Source organism: Heloderma suspectum, chromosome 1 (genome assembly GCF_057233095.1).
Source record: "Heloderma suspectum isolate Gila_16-S chromosome 1, 16-S_ref, whole genome shotgun sequence".
NCBI lineage: Eukaryota > Metazoa > Chordata > Lepidosauria > Squamata > Helodermatidae > Heloderma > Heloderma suspectum.
Genome location: NC_139458.1, coordinates 177959609 through 177974998, shown reverse-complemented (window position 1 = coordinate 177974998; position 15390 = coordinate 177959609). Strand labels below are relative to the sequence as shown.

Here is a 15390-nt window from a genome sequence, read left to right as displayed (position 1 = left end):
GTAGTGGTGCTCCTTGCCTGGGCAGAAGCAAGCCAAGCCTGGCCATGACAAGGTGCTTCTCTTTTGTACGAAGAGGCCATCAAAATCTTGGGGAGTACACCTGCCTCTTCAAGGAATGTCTGGGGGTTGCAGACCCAGTTCCAGGTCTTTTGGGGGGCAATTTGAGATCCAAGAGGAATGGCATATCATCCCCATCAATTGGTCTCCTTGGAGGCTTGGAGAGCCTGCAAAGTCTCACTTGCCACACACTTGCTGCGCCCAACTAAGTGCTATCAGTGTTAAGAGGGGTGAAAGATACATAGGTCAGTGGGACATAGGACATCTGATTATGAGATAGATTGGTCAAGCAAAACAAGATGGTTAGAGAGGGAGAGAGACAAAGCAAGGAAATGAGAGTCTCAGAATCAGACTAAAAGCAGCTGAAAGCAGTGAAGTTCCTCAAGGATACAATGGCCGCTGCTATTGCCACCCTTCTCTTGCCAAAATGGAGCATCTCCCTAAACAATTATGAATATTCCCAGTGTGGGGAGGGCCAGACAGGATGAAGAAAAAGTGGTGTCATCTTTGCAAAACCTGTGGGAAATAGCTGGCCTAATCCTGCTACCAAATGTGCCTGCTGCTAACAGTGCATTCCTGTGGAGTTCAGAGGGAGAGTGGGCTAAGAACAAAGAGGCACCATATCTCTCTTGCTGGTCCTCCAAGTTTCCTTAGCGAGTTTTGCCCTTCCCTCAAATGTTCTTGTGACAGCTAAGAAGAATAAACCAAGCAATGAGTCTTCCTTAGGTTCCATTCACATCCTCTCCCCTTTCCTTCCCTCCTTCTCTCCAAAAGCCATCAGCAGGATGATAAAAATGAGGTACACAGGAGTATTATACTCATTCCCATTTATTCTTTGGGAAGCCTGCTATTTATTTTTATTTTTACTTTTTTTAAGAGAAGGAACAATTCCTTTTTCTGGAAAAGATGCTTTTCTTTAGAAACACAGCATGTAATCTATTAATTGACAAACACTAATTAATTGCCTATTTCTGTAACTGAGTGACACCCCCAATTTGTATTCAACTTCCTATAGGATATAAATTATCAAAAGAGTTGGATACATTTCAAGCCAATGCAGTACAACCCGTCTGGCAGCTAAGAGAAGACTTAAGGTTCAGACTGTTGGAAATGCAGACCAACTGCAAATGCCCGGAATATCAGTTTAATCCAGATGCAGTGTTAGAAGAGGTTAGTACTTCAGTGATTCAGTAGACCCCTCAGCCCACCCCACTTAGTGTTATTAACATGCTTATTATTTTACTTTACACACACCCTTTCCCTTATCTTTCATGTAATCGGTGTATCCGGTATGGCCACTATGTGCAACAAACATGGTGAGCTGGATGGGCTTTTGGTCTTACCTAGAAGACCTCTTCTTACATTCTTCCTAGCCCTGTTAATTCCCTAGCCCAGGAGTGGCGAACCTGTGCCCCTCGAGATGTTGGACTACAACTCCCATCATTCCTAACAACTGACCATGCTAGCTTGGGCTGATGGTAGGTTCCACACCCCTGCCCTAGCCTATATCTCCCTCTTGCTTCTTCTTGCCAAAAATGTTCCAAACTCTGAAAAATAAACGTCCTAAGAATCCAATCCAAATAAATGCAGACACTGAATGTGCACTTTATGTTGAGAAATCTTTACATAGATTTTATGTAAAGTGGACACTCCTTTCGGGTCTGGATGCACATGTGTGTCCAAGTGTGATCTAGTATTGAGGTTCAGTGTGTGCTGATATGCTGTGGGACACAGGAGGTGGAATTCCAACTAACGTGAAGATAGTTGGGTGTATGAACTGTTACATTAATGTTTATTCATTGACCTGGGCTGTGTTTCCACCAGTGATTTACTCCAACCTGGCTGCGTGGTGAGGTCTCTGTGTTTCCGTGACGTCGTGGCCATCCAGCACCAGCCCTGCATTTTAACGCGGAAAAAATGCTTCTTCAGAGACTGGTTATAGTCCGACTTTTCCAGTTTACTTCAGCTCCATTACTGACCTGTTTCCACAGCTGCACTGGGTTTGATATCATAGTCCTGCCCTTGGGGCATGTAGCCTGGCCTTTGTGGGTGTGTTGCTGTGACCTCAGTGACCCAACCCTTTCATTGCCGTTTTGGAGCAGGATGTCAAGGGACCAACTTTTAAAATATAACTGAAAATAAGCACTAGAACACAGCCCATGACCCCAGTCAAGGGGTGTTTTCTTCTATTGTGCTGAATGAGGCTTGCCCTCTCAGTGACCACAGAAATAACAGAGAATCCACATATCAAAGCCCTCAATTCCTTAAATGCGATTAAGCACGATCTCGAGGCTCCAGTCCATTGCCTTAGAATGTAACTCCTTCAGAGCTTCCATATAGAGATCCTGTGCATTAAAATGGGGGCTGGTTTTGGTCTCTTTCCCACAACAAGCCCATTAGTGTCTCCTCAGAAGTAACTCCCATTGCAGCCGATGAAGCTTGCCTTTGAATGCGCACATCAGAACTTACAGAGATTCCCCCTCAGTTGAAATGGCACACTTTAAAGCCCAGTTCCTTAAGTGCGATTAAATGACCAAGTGGGATCTCAAGGCTCTGAATAATTGCTTTAGGAAGAAAGTACTTCACAGCTTCATTATAGATATCCTGCTGCTTACAATGGGGGCTGGTTTCCATCTCTGTGTTTACTACTCTCTTTCCCACAACAAACCCATTACTGTCTCGTCACAAGTAGCTTCCATTGTGGTTAATGAGGTTAAAATGGGGGCTGGTTTCCCTGTTTGTGCCCCCCCCCCCGTTTCCCAGCACAAGGATATGTGTGTCTCCTTGGAAGTAACTCCCATTGTGCTCAGTGAGACCTACTCCTGAAATGCAGGTGCATCTGGACTTTCAGGGGAAAGGACAAAGTGGGGAGGGCGGGAAGCCTCTCTTCACAGCAAAGCTGATTCCTTTTTAAAAATCTGGTACTCCTCCATTAGCTTCTCCTTCCCTTGTTCTGGAAACACGGCCGAGGAGGTGGGAATATTGATGAGGTGATCAGACCCAACCCAGACTCCACCCAGCCATCAAGAAAATAATTCGATTAATGCTCAGTGGAAATAGCACAGAGCCCCAGGCTACAGTGATGATAAGCCGGGTCTTTAAGGGGTGTGAAGAGGGGCCCTCTCCATCCAGCTGTGCCTTTGAAGCCTGAGGAGTTTGCCTATCCATCTCTGTCTAGGCCTGGGAAACTTCCTCCCCTACATTTTGCGGTTCCTCTTCAGACTCCGAGCTACTCTGCCAATCGCTGCGCTCAGTGGCAACCCTGACAAGGAGAAGATGCGATTGGGGAAACGTCACAACAAAGTTGCAAACAAAGTGAAGCCGCTAGTGTGGAAACACGCTAGGATTAATAAGTAATGCTTATTCATGGGCTGTTTAACCCATGAATTGGCAGAGCCGCACCAGAGCAAGTGAGTACACTGCCTCCTGTATGCTTGCCGCTTGCCGCTTCTGCTTTGCATCCACTTCCATCAACAATCCAGGAACACCCTGTTCCTGAGTTCCTTGATGTAATGTGTGAACCTGGAACTCTGGGTTATTGAGAGACAAACAACCTGGAGTTTTAACCCAACAACAAATCATGGGTTCAAACTCTGGGTTCTTTGCCAGTGAACAACCCAGAGTGCTGGGTTCAGATGTCACATCAAATAACCCAGGAATGGGGCATTCTTGGGTTGTTAATGAAAGCGGAAGCAAAGCAGAAGTGGCAAGCGGGCAAGAGGCAGCGTGCTTGCTCGCTACTATGCATCCTTGACTAACTATGTGTTGTTTAACCCATGGTTAGTCATTAAATGTAATCCAGGCCATTGTTTCTCTGAAAGCAAACCAAATTACGTTTTTTGCCAGGGGAATTGTTCTGTACCCATATACCCTGTAATGCTTAATCTGCCTTGTTTGTTGTTTATTAAGATGTTTGTTAAACAAAATGCTTATTACAATGTTTAATCCTTTAGAAGAAGCATCATTTTACAAAACAGTCCACTGGTGGTTGTGTCAACATATTAAGCAACCTTTCTAAGATGATGAGTCCAGTTACTAAGTCCATCAGAACTGCATAGTGTCGATAGGGATGCACTTCCCCATTGGCCTTGCAGATAGGAATGCACACCTGCTCTCATGGAGCCTCTGTATGCATCTGGTTTCATGCAGTCCATCTCTCAGTGTTTGCAGAATCGACTGCGTACTTATTTTCTGGTTTTCGTGAGGTGTTGCCTAGTCTGAGTTTCTTCTTCTTTTATTTTTGCTTTCATCTGATAGTATTTTAGATTTAGAGTTTACTATTATTTAGTGCTCCCCCCATGTTGTAACAGAGTGGGATGGAAATCTTAAGGACTTAAAAATTATTCAGAGAGGCTAATTCTCACAGTTGAGAGAAGCATTGCCCTCCTGCCTCATTTTGACATTTTGTGTGCTGCTTCTTTGTATCTCTGCGGGCTACTAGAACAAAGCTAAGTGCCTTCAGGCCATCCTGCATAGGTGTTGAGGGACTGATGACCTTACTCATGGGACTAAATATCATATCCAGAGATACCATATCTATTGCATATATACATGTCTTCTTCTCTCTCTCTCTCTCTCTCTCTCTCTCTGTCTGTCTCTCATTTTCTCCCAGTTCTATTCCCTGGTGGGAGAAGAAACAGTGCTTGCTGATTAGTAGTAGCTCAGTAAGTTTATGGTCTCTTAGGGCCCCTCAGACGCAAACTATTCATGTGTGTCAGACTAACTTGCTGAATAGAATTATGCCACTGGAGTGAGCCAGTATGGTGTAGTGGTTACAATGTTGGACTTGGGCTGTGGAGACACCGGTTCAAATCCTCACTTAGCCATGAACTCCCTGGATCCCCTTAGGCCAATCACACTCTTTCAGCCTGGCCTACTTCATAGAGTTGTTGTGAGGATTTAAAAAGAGAGGGACTTTTTATGCTGCCTTGAGTGCTTTGAAGGGAGGGGTGAATAACAATGGAATGAACACTGTTCAACATTAAAATAATATTTCATAAAATCAGGTAGAGTTTGTGAAGAAACAACAGAAAGCAGTTTTGGAAAAACTTCACCTTGAGAGAGTAGTTTTGGAAGAAGAGCTTGAAGAATTTACAGATGAAGTAAGTTCATTTCCTTGATATTAATTACATTAACAAGAACAAGAACTCTTCATATTATACCAGCGACTTCTGATGCGGTTGCAGGCATTGGCATGTTCTTTAGAAGAGAGGACTGCGCTCTTTCATGAGATTCCACCACAATTATTGGCCTTGGAATGTCCATATCCTGATTTGAAAGCTTCGGTGTTTACAGAATTTCATAAACTTGCAGATGAATATTGGCTGAATTTCCAAGAGATTGATCGAGACTTAAAAGTCATATTGAGGTAACAGAATCTGATGTCGTGTTTCTTTAAGGGATAGGCAAAATGTTTTGGTATTGGCGAAAAAAAATAGTTCCCTTTTGTTGAGCACAATGCATAGTTGACTCTCTGCCCATCTCTATGGGATTAAATAGTCAGCAACTGTTTGCACAGCTGAGAGAACTGTCTCTTTCTAAAACGGCTTGTCTGAAATAATAAGCAAAATTTACAAGGGGGTTAAATCATCAGAAGTACGGTCTGTAGTAAACGTCTTTATGTTTTATATGAATACAGTGCTTTAAAAATATATTTTGTACTTATACTCATTCACAAAGGAATTAATCTTTTCACATGGAAAAATCTGGGACTATTGCTCACGCAGCTGCTAAGCCCTTGCCTTTGTACAAAGTACAGACGTCTCAGTTCTTATGAACTCCTGTTTATAGGGTAATTGATAGGTATGATGGAAACCGCATCCAGTGGGGTCCCTTTGGCTGCTGTGGCAGATTCACAGATTTGGTCCATTATAGCTCAGATGACATTTTATGTTAGGTGAGCTGGGATGTCACAAAACCACCTGACTCTGTCTCACTCATCATTTCCACTGCCCCAGCCTCCCATATCCTACTTCCAAATCTGAATCGCTTGTGCAGTTTCATGTTGTGGAACCAGGGCTGCTCCGGTGGCCTTTTGGATGCCAGCCTTTGCTAATCTTCGAACTGATTTTAAATAGTTTTCCATTTCCGAATTTGGCCTTCCCCACCCAGGTACCCTCCATGGCGATTGGCCATGCTGGCTGGCAATTATGGAAGTCGCAGCCCAACACATGTGGAGGCTATTAGGGAAAGATTGTCCTAATTAATATATTTCCCAAACAAGGGTGCATACTAATTGGTGGTTATAATAATTACTCATAATTATAACCTGGTGGTTCTAATAATTAAAACATTGGTTTGCCATTAAATAGACCCTTTATACTGCCTAAGGAGCATGATCCAAATCCTCTTGTCATATAGCCCATGTGCTTTTGGGGTTCTATATTTGCTTAGAAAGGGGGGCAAGTAACGACATTAAGGATTTCTGTGTGACTGACTCTGTATACCAGCCATTGCCCATGCTGTCTGGGGATGATGGGAGTTTTACTCCAACACATCTGGAGGGCACCAATTTGGGGAAGGCTGCTTTTGAGAATCCATGCCTTGTTTATGAATGTTTCTGCAAAACATGGCCCCTCCAGGAAATTCCTGACTTGTGTGACGGATAACTTCCTCCTACAGAAAGTGGAGGAAGGAACTAGAGGATCGGCTATCCTTGACTTGATCTTAACCAACAGAGATGACTTAGTGAGTAAAGAAGCAGTTACAGGAACTCTGGGGGAAAGCGACCATGTTATACTTGAGTTCATGGTTCTAAAGGAAGCAAAAGCCGAGTATAGCCAAACCCATACCCTGGATTTTAGGAAAGCTGATTTTAATAAACTTAGAACAATGATCAGTAAGGTCCTATGGCAAGTGACTCTAACGAGAAAAGGAGTCCAAGATGGGTGGGAGCTTTTAAAAAAGGAAATTCTCAAGGCACAATTACAAACCATTCCAACAAGAAGAAAAGGTGGAAGACAACAGAAGAAGCCAATGTGGCTTCACAAAAAGCTTAGGGATGACCTGAAAACAAAAAAGTACACATATAGGAAGTGGAGAGAAGGCCAAGCAACAAAGGAAGAGCACAGGCAGGTAGCACAGAATTGAGGGGATGGCGTCAGGAAGGCTAAAGCTGAGAACGAGCTGAGGTTAGCGAGGGATGCTAAAAGCAACATAAACGCTTTCTTCAGCTACGTGCATAGTAAAAGGCAGAGGAAAGAAATGGTGGTTCAGCTATTAAATAAGGATGGCAAAATGATAACAGATGACAACAAAAAGGCAGAAGTGCTCAATTCCTACTTTGGCTCAGTCTTCTCTCAAAAGAGGGTCTATGACCCCCCTGGCAAAGGCGAAGTACAGGCTGAAGGGGCAGGATTGCAGCTTGAGATCGATAGGCATATCGTCAAGGAACACCTAATTACTTTGAATGAGTTCAGATCTCCAGGGCCAGATGAACTGCACCCTAGAGTAATAAAGGAACTGGCAGAAGAACTCTCAAAGCCACTGTCTATTCTCTTTGAGAATCATGGAGGACGGGTGAAGTGCCAGATGACTGGAGGAGGGCTAATGCTGTCCCTATCTTCAAAAAGGGTAAAAAGGAGGAACCTGGGAACTACAGACCAGTCAATCTGACATCCATCCCTGGGAAAATTCTGGAGCAGATGATAAAGCAATCCATCCGGAAGCACCTTGAAAACAATGCAGTGATTACTCGAAGCCAACATGGATTTGTCAAGAACAAATCCTACCAGACGAATCTGATTTCATTTTTTGATCAAGTAACCTCCCTTGTGGACTGTGGGAATGCTGTGGACATCATATACCTCGACTTCAGCAAAGCTTTCGACAAAGTGCCCCATGATCTCCTGATGAGCAAACTAGCTCAAAGTGGGCTAGATGAAACAACAATCCAGTGGATCCACAGTTGGCTACAGAATCGGACTCCAATTATGAGAGTCAAATTATAAGTGGGATCTTCTCAAACTGGGGAGAGGTAACGAGTGGGGTACCGCAGGGCTCAGTCCTGGGCCCAGTGCTCTTCAACATTTTTATTAATGACTTGGAGGAGGAGGTGCAGGGAATGTGTATCAAATTTGCAGATGACACAAAAATGGGTGGGATAGCTAATACTTTGGAAGACAGAAACAAAATTCAAAGTGATCTTGATAGACTGGAGCACTGGGCAGAAAACAACAGAATGAAACTAAATAGGGATAAATGCCAAGTTCAGCACCTAGGAAAAAGAAACCAAATGCACAGTTACAAAATGGGGGATACGTGGCTCAACAACACTACAAGTGAGAAGGATCTTGGAATTGTTGATCACAAGCTGAATATGAGCCAACAATGTGATGTGGCTGCAAAAAAGGCAAATGCTATTTTGGGCTGCATTAATAGAAACATAGTTTCCAAATCCCAGGAAGTCCTAGTTCCCCTCTACTCAGCACTGGTTAGGCCTCATCTGGAGTACTGTGTCCAGTTCTGGACACCACATTTGAAGAAGGATGCAGACAAGCTGGAGAGGGTTCAGAGGAGGGCAACAAAGATGATCAGGGGACTGGAAACAAAGCCCTACAAAGAAAGACTAAAAGTACTGGGCATGTTTAGAAGAGAAGAGAAGAGAAGAGAAGACTGAGGGGAGATATGATAGTGCTCTTCAAGTACTTGAAAGGTTGTCACAGAGAGGAAGGCCGGGATCTCTTCTCAATCATCCCAGAGTGCAGGACACGAAATAATGGGCTCAAGTTACAGGAAGCCAGATTCTGGCTGAACATCAGGAAAAACGTCCTGACTGTTAGAGCAATACAACAGTGGAACCAATTACCTGGGGAGGTAGTGGGCTCTCCCATACTGGAGGCATTCAAGACGAGGCTGGACAGCCATCTGTCAGGGATGCTCTGACCTGGATTCCTGCAATGAGCAGGGGGTTGGACTCGATGGCCTTGTAGGCCCCTTCCAACCCTACTATTCTATGATTCTATAATGTTGTGTTTGCAAAAAAACCCAGAAAGGGAACCTATGGTTTGTTGTTGGGTTGTGAACTCTGGGTTGTTTAAACCATGGGTTGTCATTGCATGTGAACCCAGAACCAAGAGTTGTTCATGGGTTATTTTGCCAGGCTACAGAGGCAGTGGGTAAGAGTGGTCATGCCAGTACTACAGTACTGAAAAGGCATTTGGGATACAGGGAGGGAATGGACACAGGAGGGACACAGGACACAGGAGGAGGGAAACAAAACAACCCAGGGATTCAGAAAACAAACCGTGGTTTGTTCAGTCATTTGCCAGACAAACCATAGGTAGGGTGACAAACCATGGATTAAGCATGAGTTAAATAAATCATAGGTTAGCATTATGTCCGAACCAGGTCACTGTGTCACTTCCTGTGTGCTGTTGTCACTACATAGTGGAACAGAGGATAGAATCATAGAATCATAGAATAGTAGGGTTGGAAGGGGCCTACAAGGCCATCGAGTCCAACCCCCTGCTCAATGCAGGAATCCAAGTCAGAGCATCCCTGACAGATGGCTGTCCAGCCTCGTCTTGAACGCCTCCAGTGTGGGAGAGCCCACCCCCTCCCTAGGGAATTGGTTCCATTGTCGTATTGCTCTAACAGTCAGGAAGTTTTTCCTGATGTTCAGCCAGAATTCAGCCGAACCGCTGCCGAACCGCCGCCAGGACCCGCCGCCGGGAGGGTCATTCGCCAAAGGTAAGTCCCGTCCCGGGGGGGGCGGGGGGGCGGAGAATTTCACCGCTGATTTCGGGGGGCCAAATGCGTTGGCGCTTGGCCCCCCGAAGATTCGGGGAGAAATTCTCCGCCATCCCTAGCTGCTTCACTGTGCCTACTGGTGGGTCCAGCCCTGCACTGAGCAAGTATATAGGGCTGGATCCAAACATGCTCTTCTGCGAATGGAAGAGCTCCTCTGTTCATGGGAGGGACTCTATTCAGCAGAAGCTCTGGTTGGAGGAAGTTACTTTTTCTTCTTTCCCCTCCCCCCCAGCAGCCTCCTGTGCCAGGCGAAATGCTGCTCCAGAGGGTTCAGGGGCTGCTGCAAATCAGTATGGGACATGGCACTGGGGCTTCAGGGGAAGGAGGAACTGGCAAAATCACCTCCCCATCTTTTCTCCAATGGAGCAGAACTCTGCTCATGCAAAGTCTGGTTCCAACCCATTGCATTTGCATCTAAACGTAAGTAACAGAGCATAACTGTTCCTTTCAGATGGGCGAGTTAAGGGAATCTAGCTGTCGAATGTATAATTTAGACGGATTCCTTTCTGGACTGGGAATCACACACACACACACACACACAAGGGTGCTGGGAATGTGACTATTTTCCAGCACTTGACAATTTTCTGCAAAGGCCCTCACAGCCCTACCTTCCTCACCATGGTTTCCCCAAACCAGCAAAGCTCATGGCAGTTGCCTTGTGCCACATTACTACAGTTGTGCTGATAGCTGCAGAGGTGGTTTTGGACATAGCACCAGGGCAATCTGATGAGGTTCAGCAGAGCAAAAGGGTACGACCATACATTTTGTAGTATGCTACCAGCTATGCTCTTGACGTCCTTTTTTTTTTTTTATAGCAACTCTCTCTCTCCCTTCAGATACTAGAGACATCCCAATTCTGAAAAATCATTGTAATAAGTGATGGAACATCACTTACTACAATGATTTTTCAGAATGATGTCTACAGTATCTAAACTGACTATTTCCAAACTGTTCATGGCATTCCTAAAGCACATCGAACTCAGGGGTGTATTAAGGAATTCTACTGTACCCAGGTCAGTAACTAGTGGTGCAACAATTGACAATGACACAGTTGACATATGGGGAAGCTGACATCTCAGTCGAAGTTATTGTTGTAGTTTGTCTGGCTGCAAATTCAGTGAAACAGTGCATCAAATTTACATTGTCCTACCTATTATAGAGGGTAGCAGGGGATTACAGTATTGGGAGGGTCACTTCCCTTAGGAGGCTTTTATGTTCTTTAGAGGGTGTAAAGCCAGGGATTAGCATGGGGTAAATCTGATTCAGAGGAAATATAAAGCAGCTGCCTGAGGGTGTTTGTGTATAGGCCAACTGCCAAGTTTCAGTTCTGAAACCAAATAATGGTGGTAGAAGGGTTTTTTTTTCCTAGTGGAAAAATGATCGCTATGTTGTTAAGTAAGTGCCAAGTTTAATATTTGAAACACATTTCTGGCGTGGTGGAGTTTTGATTAACTCCTAATATTTACACAGATCATATTCTTTTAAGGTAGCACTTTCTCATTTAGATTTTTAATGGGGGAAAACATGATTCAGGATAGCTTTCCCCGTGGTATGCAAAAACACAACATTCATAAACAAGGCATGGATTCTCAAAAGCAACGTTCCCCAATTTGGTGTCCTCCAGTGTGTTGGACTAAAACTCCCATTATCCCCAGACAGCATGGGCAATGGCCATGTTGGCTGGGTGGGGGAATCATAGTCCAACACATCTGGAGGGCACCAGGTTAGGGAAGGCTTCTCTAAAGATTAATGTATCGATGGAGAGGGAGCATTTTTTCGCATCTCTGAGTGGCTGAGGTAGCTTTACAGCACGTGCTTGATTGTTTCAGTATTTGGGGGGAGGGGGAGATCTTGTTCTTCATCCAAGGAGCCTAAGGTTGGGCCTCAAAGCAATCCTGTGAGGCTTGATGGAGAGACAACGACTTGCTCAAGGCTACCAAATAAGCAGAAGGGACGAACTGCATGTAACTTGGCAAAAATGTGCTCCCCGACCTGTGTTTGCCAAGGTGACAAATGATCAAAGGAGTATTTAAAAGGAAAATTAGTGCGGTGGGAGAAGTGTGGCTGTGCATGTTTATAAATATAGATATAGGGCAGTATCCAATACTGCCCATCCGCAAGCAGGGCCCACCACTGCTTCTGTTCTGCGAGCAGTGACCCCGCCAATTTTCTTCTGAAAGCACTGCCTACTGCTTGCAGAACAGAGATTTAGCATTTCCCGGGGCAAGCCCTGAAACAAGCAGAGATGCTAGTTCCTAGAATGGGACAGGTTGGTGGAGTTCCCTTATGCAAGCTCTGCTGGCCTGCCCCATTCCAGACACAAGCATCTCCGCTCATTTTGGGTTGCCCCTGGAAGTACTAAATCTCTGTTCTGCAAGCAGTGGCTTCTGCTTGCGGAAGGGAATCAGCAGAGCTGGCTGTTCGTGGGCGCTCTCCAATGGATACTGCCCAATGATTGTGTGTGTGTGTGCGCGTGCGCGCGCACACGCATATCTAATGCTTTCTGTTCCTCTTCACTGTTTCCAGCACTCCCTCTCAAACCATTTCAAGGCTAGCTTTCTCCCTGATGTGCTAGCTTTCCATATGCAAAGAGTACTAGAAGTAGGGGAATATTCAAGCTTGTAACCTCCCCTCTACCATTTTGAGTGTACTCCCCTTGAGGCAGTCCCTCTTCTGATCATTTGAGTTGGCACTAAGTCTTTACGATGAATGCTCACTTCATTTTTGATATGATTCTGATCCTGCGTTCTCGTGCTTAGCATTAACACAGTTCATTGCTTGCTGCTTCACAAGGATACTGTATCACGTGGGGTCTTCATAAATGTAATACAGTATATGGAGACCTTTTTGAAATAAGTTAAAGGAAATCTTTTGGAAAAAAGTGAAATATAAAGGATTGAACTGAAAGAAGGGGTTGCTTTTCATGAACACTTCTGCAGGCCGTGAAAAGCACTGACGCCATGATGATTTTTTGGTCTACCGGAAAGGAAGGGGACAAAAGTGTTCCTTTAGTCATGACACTACGTAGCCATTCAGATGTGGCTATATGATGACATCACTTAGGACAAATGAAGCCAATTTGGAGCAAGGGCTTCACTTCTTGCGAAATACCTGAGTGCTGAACCAACAGTAGAGAAGAAGACTAGGAATACGAACATCCATGAAATTAAATAGCAAAGGTAAGCTTAAGGATTTTTGGGAGCAGGGGGAACATTTGACCCTCTAGGTGCTACTTTCATCCCAAACAAGTTCATACGTGTTTATGAGCGAACATTCAGTGCAGCCCTAGTACACACTTTATTACAGCTGCCTTATGGAGTTGTTGTTCTTTAAAAGTATTAGACACCTTTCTCTAGAAAAGAGTCAAGGCATTTTACAGCAGGGGTTAAAACGTATGAAGAGTTAAAACAATTTAAAAATCCTAAAAACAATTAAAATGCCAAGACTCGGTAAAACAACTAAATTAAGAAACCCAATAATATATCGTCATATGCCTGGAAAGTAGAGGAAAGTCTTAATCTGGTGCCGAAAAGATTGCAATGTTGACAGTGTTGTGTGGAAGTGGGTGCAGCCAGGATTCTTCCAGCCCAAGTGTGTACCCACTTTCCTAGGAATAAGTCCCATTGAACTCAATGGCACTTATTTCAGAGTAGACATGTATAAGATTGCACTCTTAAGCATTCAAACGAGTCCTAATGTTTCAAGGGCTTTAATCTTTAGTGCACATGGTAGAAATAGGTCCTACTGAAGTAAAACAGATCTTCCATGCGAAATATGTTTCAGGCTGATACACTAGTTATTGAACTGTGTGAGTCCCCTTCAGAACAAATGAGGAAGATAATGATCACCAGTCTGTTCCTCAGAAGATTATGAAAGTAAACCTTTATGTAATTAATTCTTTTCTCCAAGACAGGCAATATTTCTTGTGTGACTTGAGCCCAGTGCATTCCTGGAAAACACATTCTACAGCAGGTTGTTACTGTTTAACTCTAGTACAATCACTTCAGGTTTTCACAATATTCTGCAGGGAAACAAGTGCCAATGTATTCCAGATTTCACAGTGTGTTCACACAAACCATTCAGTATCTTATTTTTTAAAACCAAAATACATTATAAACGTTGGAAGGTGAATCCAATATTTTGGACAAGTGGGATGCAGCAAAGTCTGAAGGAAAAGGGAGAAATCACAACACCCTTTCTGCCAGTCCTTAAGTGGAAGTAAATCCTGTAGATTTTTGTAGGACTTAAAGTGTCTGAGATGGCCTGAAATATTATCTTCTCCACTGGAATATTGGCCCCACTCCAGCACGGTTAACACTAGTCCTATATTTTAGTTTAGATCACAGATATTGAGGAAATAATTAGCAATCTCCACCACTCAAAAGCCTTCAAAAGACTTGTTGAAATAGAAAACCTCTAAACCAATGAAGGCCGCAAAGGCTTGGCAGTGGTTTGAGATTCATGCTTTTAAAAAATTTACATTGAGCTGTAATTTTGTATGGACCCAAATTACATTTCAAGTGTTGACACTAAATCTGTTCCCAATTAATACTGTCACTTGATATATTAAAAAGTAATTAAAGAAACTGTCATGATGTTCTATGCTCTTTATGTTCAGGAAGTTATATTGCTTTCTGGTATTTTGATTTGAAAAGAACTCCCTTTAAACTATCTCACTTTCTTTTTAGAGAGTCATTAGACCTGCCCTTTTAGGTTAATGTGTTCAGTTTCAAAGTGCAAGTATTTGAAAGCTGTTGTTGAAGAACACTTCTTTCTTTTTAGCTTCTGTTGTTAAATGTAAGCCTTACCTTATTGAGTATTTTCAGAAGTTGTGCACCTTACATTTATATTTGTGCCATTTTTAATTCCTGCATTCTTTTATTTTTTTAGAAAAATAGAAATTATTCCTAACAGTATATCACTACATGACATTCGAAATTGTTGTTGTTCAGTCGTTAAGTCATGTCTGACTCTTTGTGACCCCATGGACCATAGCACGCCAGGCCTTCCTGTCCTCCGCTCTCTCCCGGAGCATGCTCAAGTTCATATTCATTGCATTGGTGATGCTATCTAACCATCTCATCCTCTGCCGTCCCCTTCTCCTTTTGCCTTCAATCTTTCCCAGCATCAGGGTCTTTTCCAGGGAGTTTTCTCTTCTCATTAGGTGGCCAAAATATTTGAGCTTCAGTTTCAGTATCTGTCCTTCCAATGAGTAGTCAGGGTTGATTTCCTTTAGGATTGACTGATTTGACCTCCTTGAAGTCCAGGGGACTCGTAAGAGTCTTCTCCAGCACCACAGTTTGAAAGCATCAATTCTTCACTGCTCAGCCTTCCTTATGGTCCAGCTTTCACAGCCATACATTACTACTGGGAAAACCATAGCTTTGATTAGACGGACCTTTGTCGGCAAGGTGATGTCTCTGCTTCTTACTCTGCTGTCTAGGTTTGCCATAGCTTTCCTTCCAAGGAGCAAGCGTCTTTTAATTTCATGGCTACAGTCACTGTCTGTGCCCAAGAAAATAAAATCTGTCCCTGCTTCCATTTCTTCCCCTTCTATATGCCAGGAAGTGATGGGGCCAGATG

The 15390-nt window shown here is 43.8% G+C and overlaps 1 protein-coding gene across 1 annotated transcript in view; it reads left to right on the top strand.

The window, feature by feature from the left end:
* CCDC148 (coiled-coil domain containing 148) overlaps positions 1-15390 on the top strand; it is a 147601-nt gene that overhangs the window by 57566 nt on the left and 74645 nt on the right. The window contains exons 6-8 of the mRNA XM_084829666.1: positions 1073-1227; positions 5064-5159; positions 5244-5425. Coding sequence (XP_084685792.1) covers positions 1073-1227; positions 5064-5159; positions 5244-5425 — 433 coding nt within the window. The remainder of the gene's footprint in view (positions 1-1072; positions 1228-5063; positions 5160-5243; positions 5426-15390) is intronic.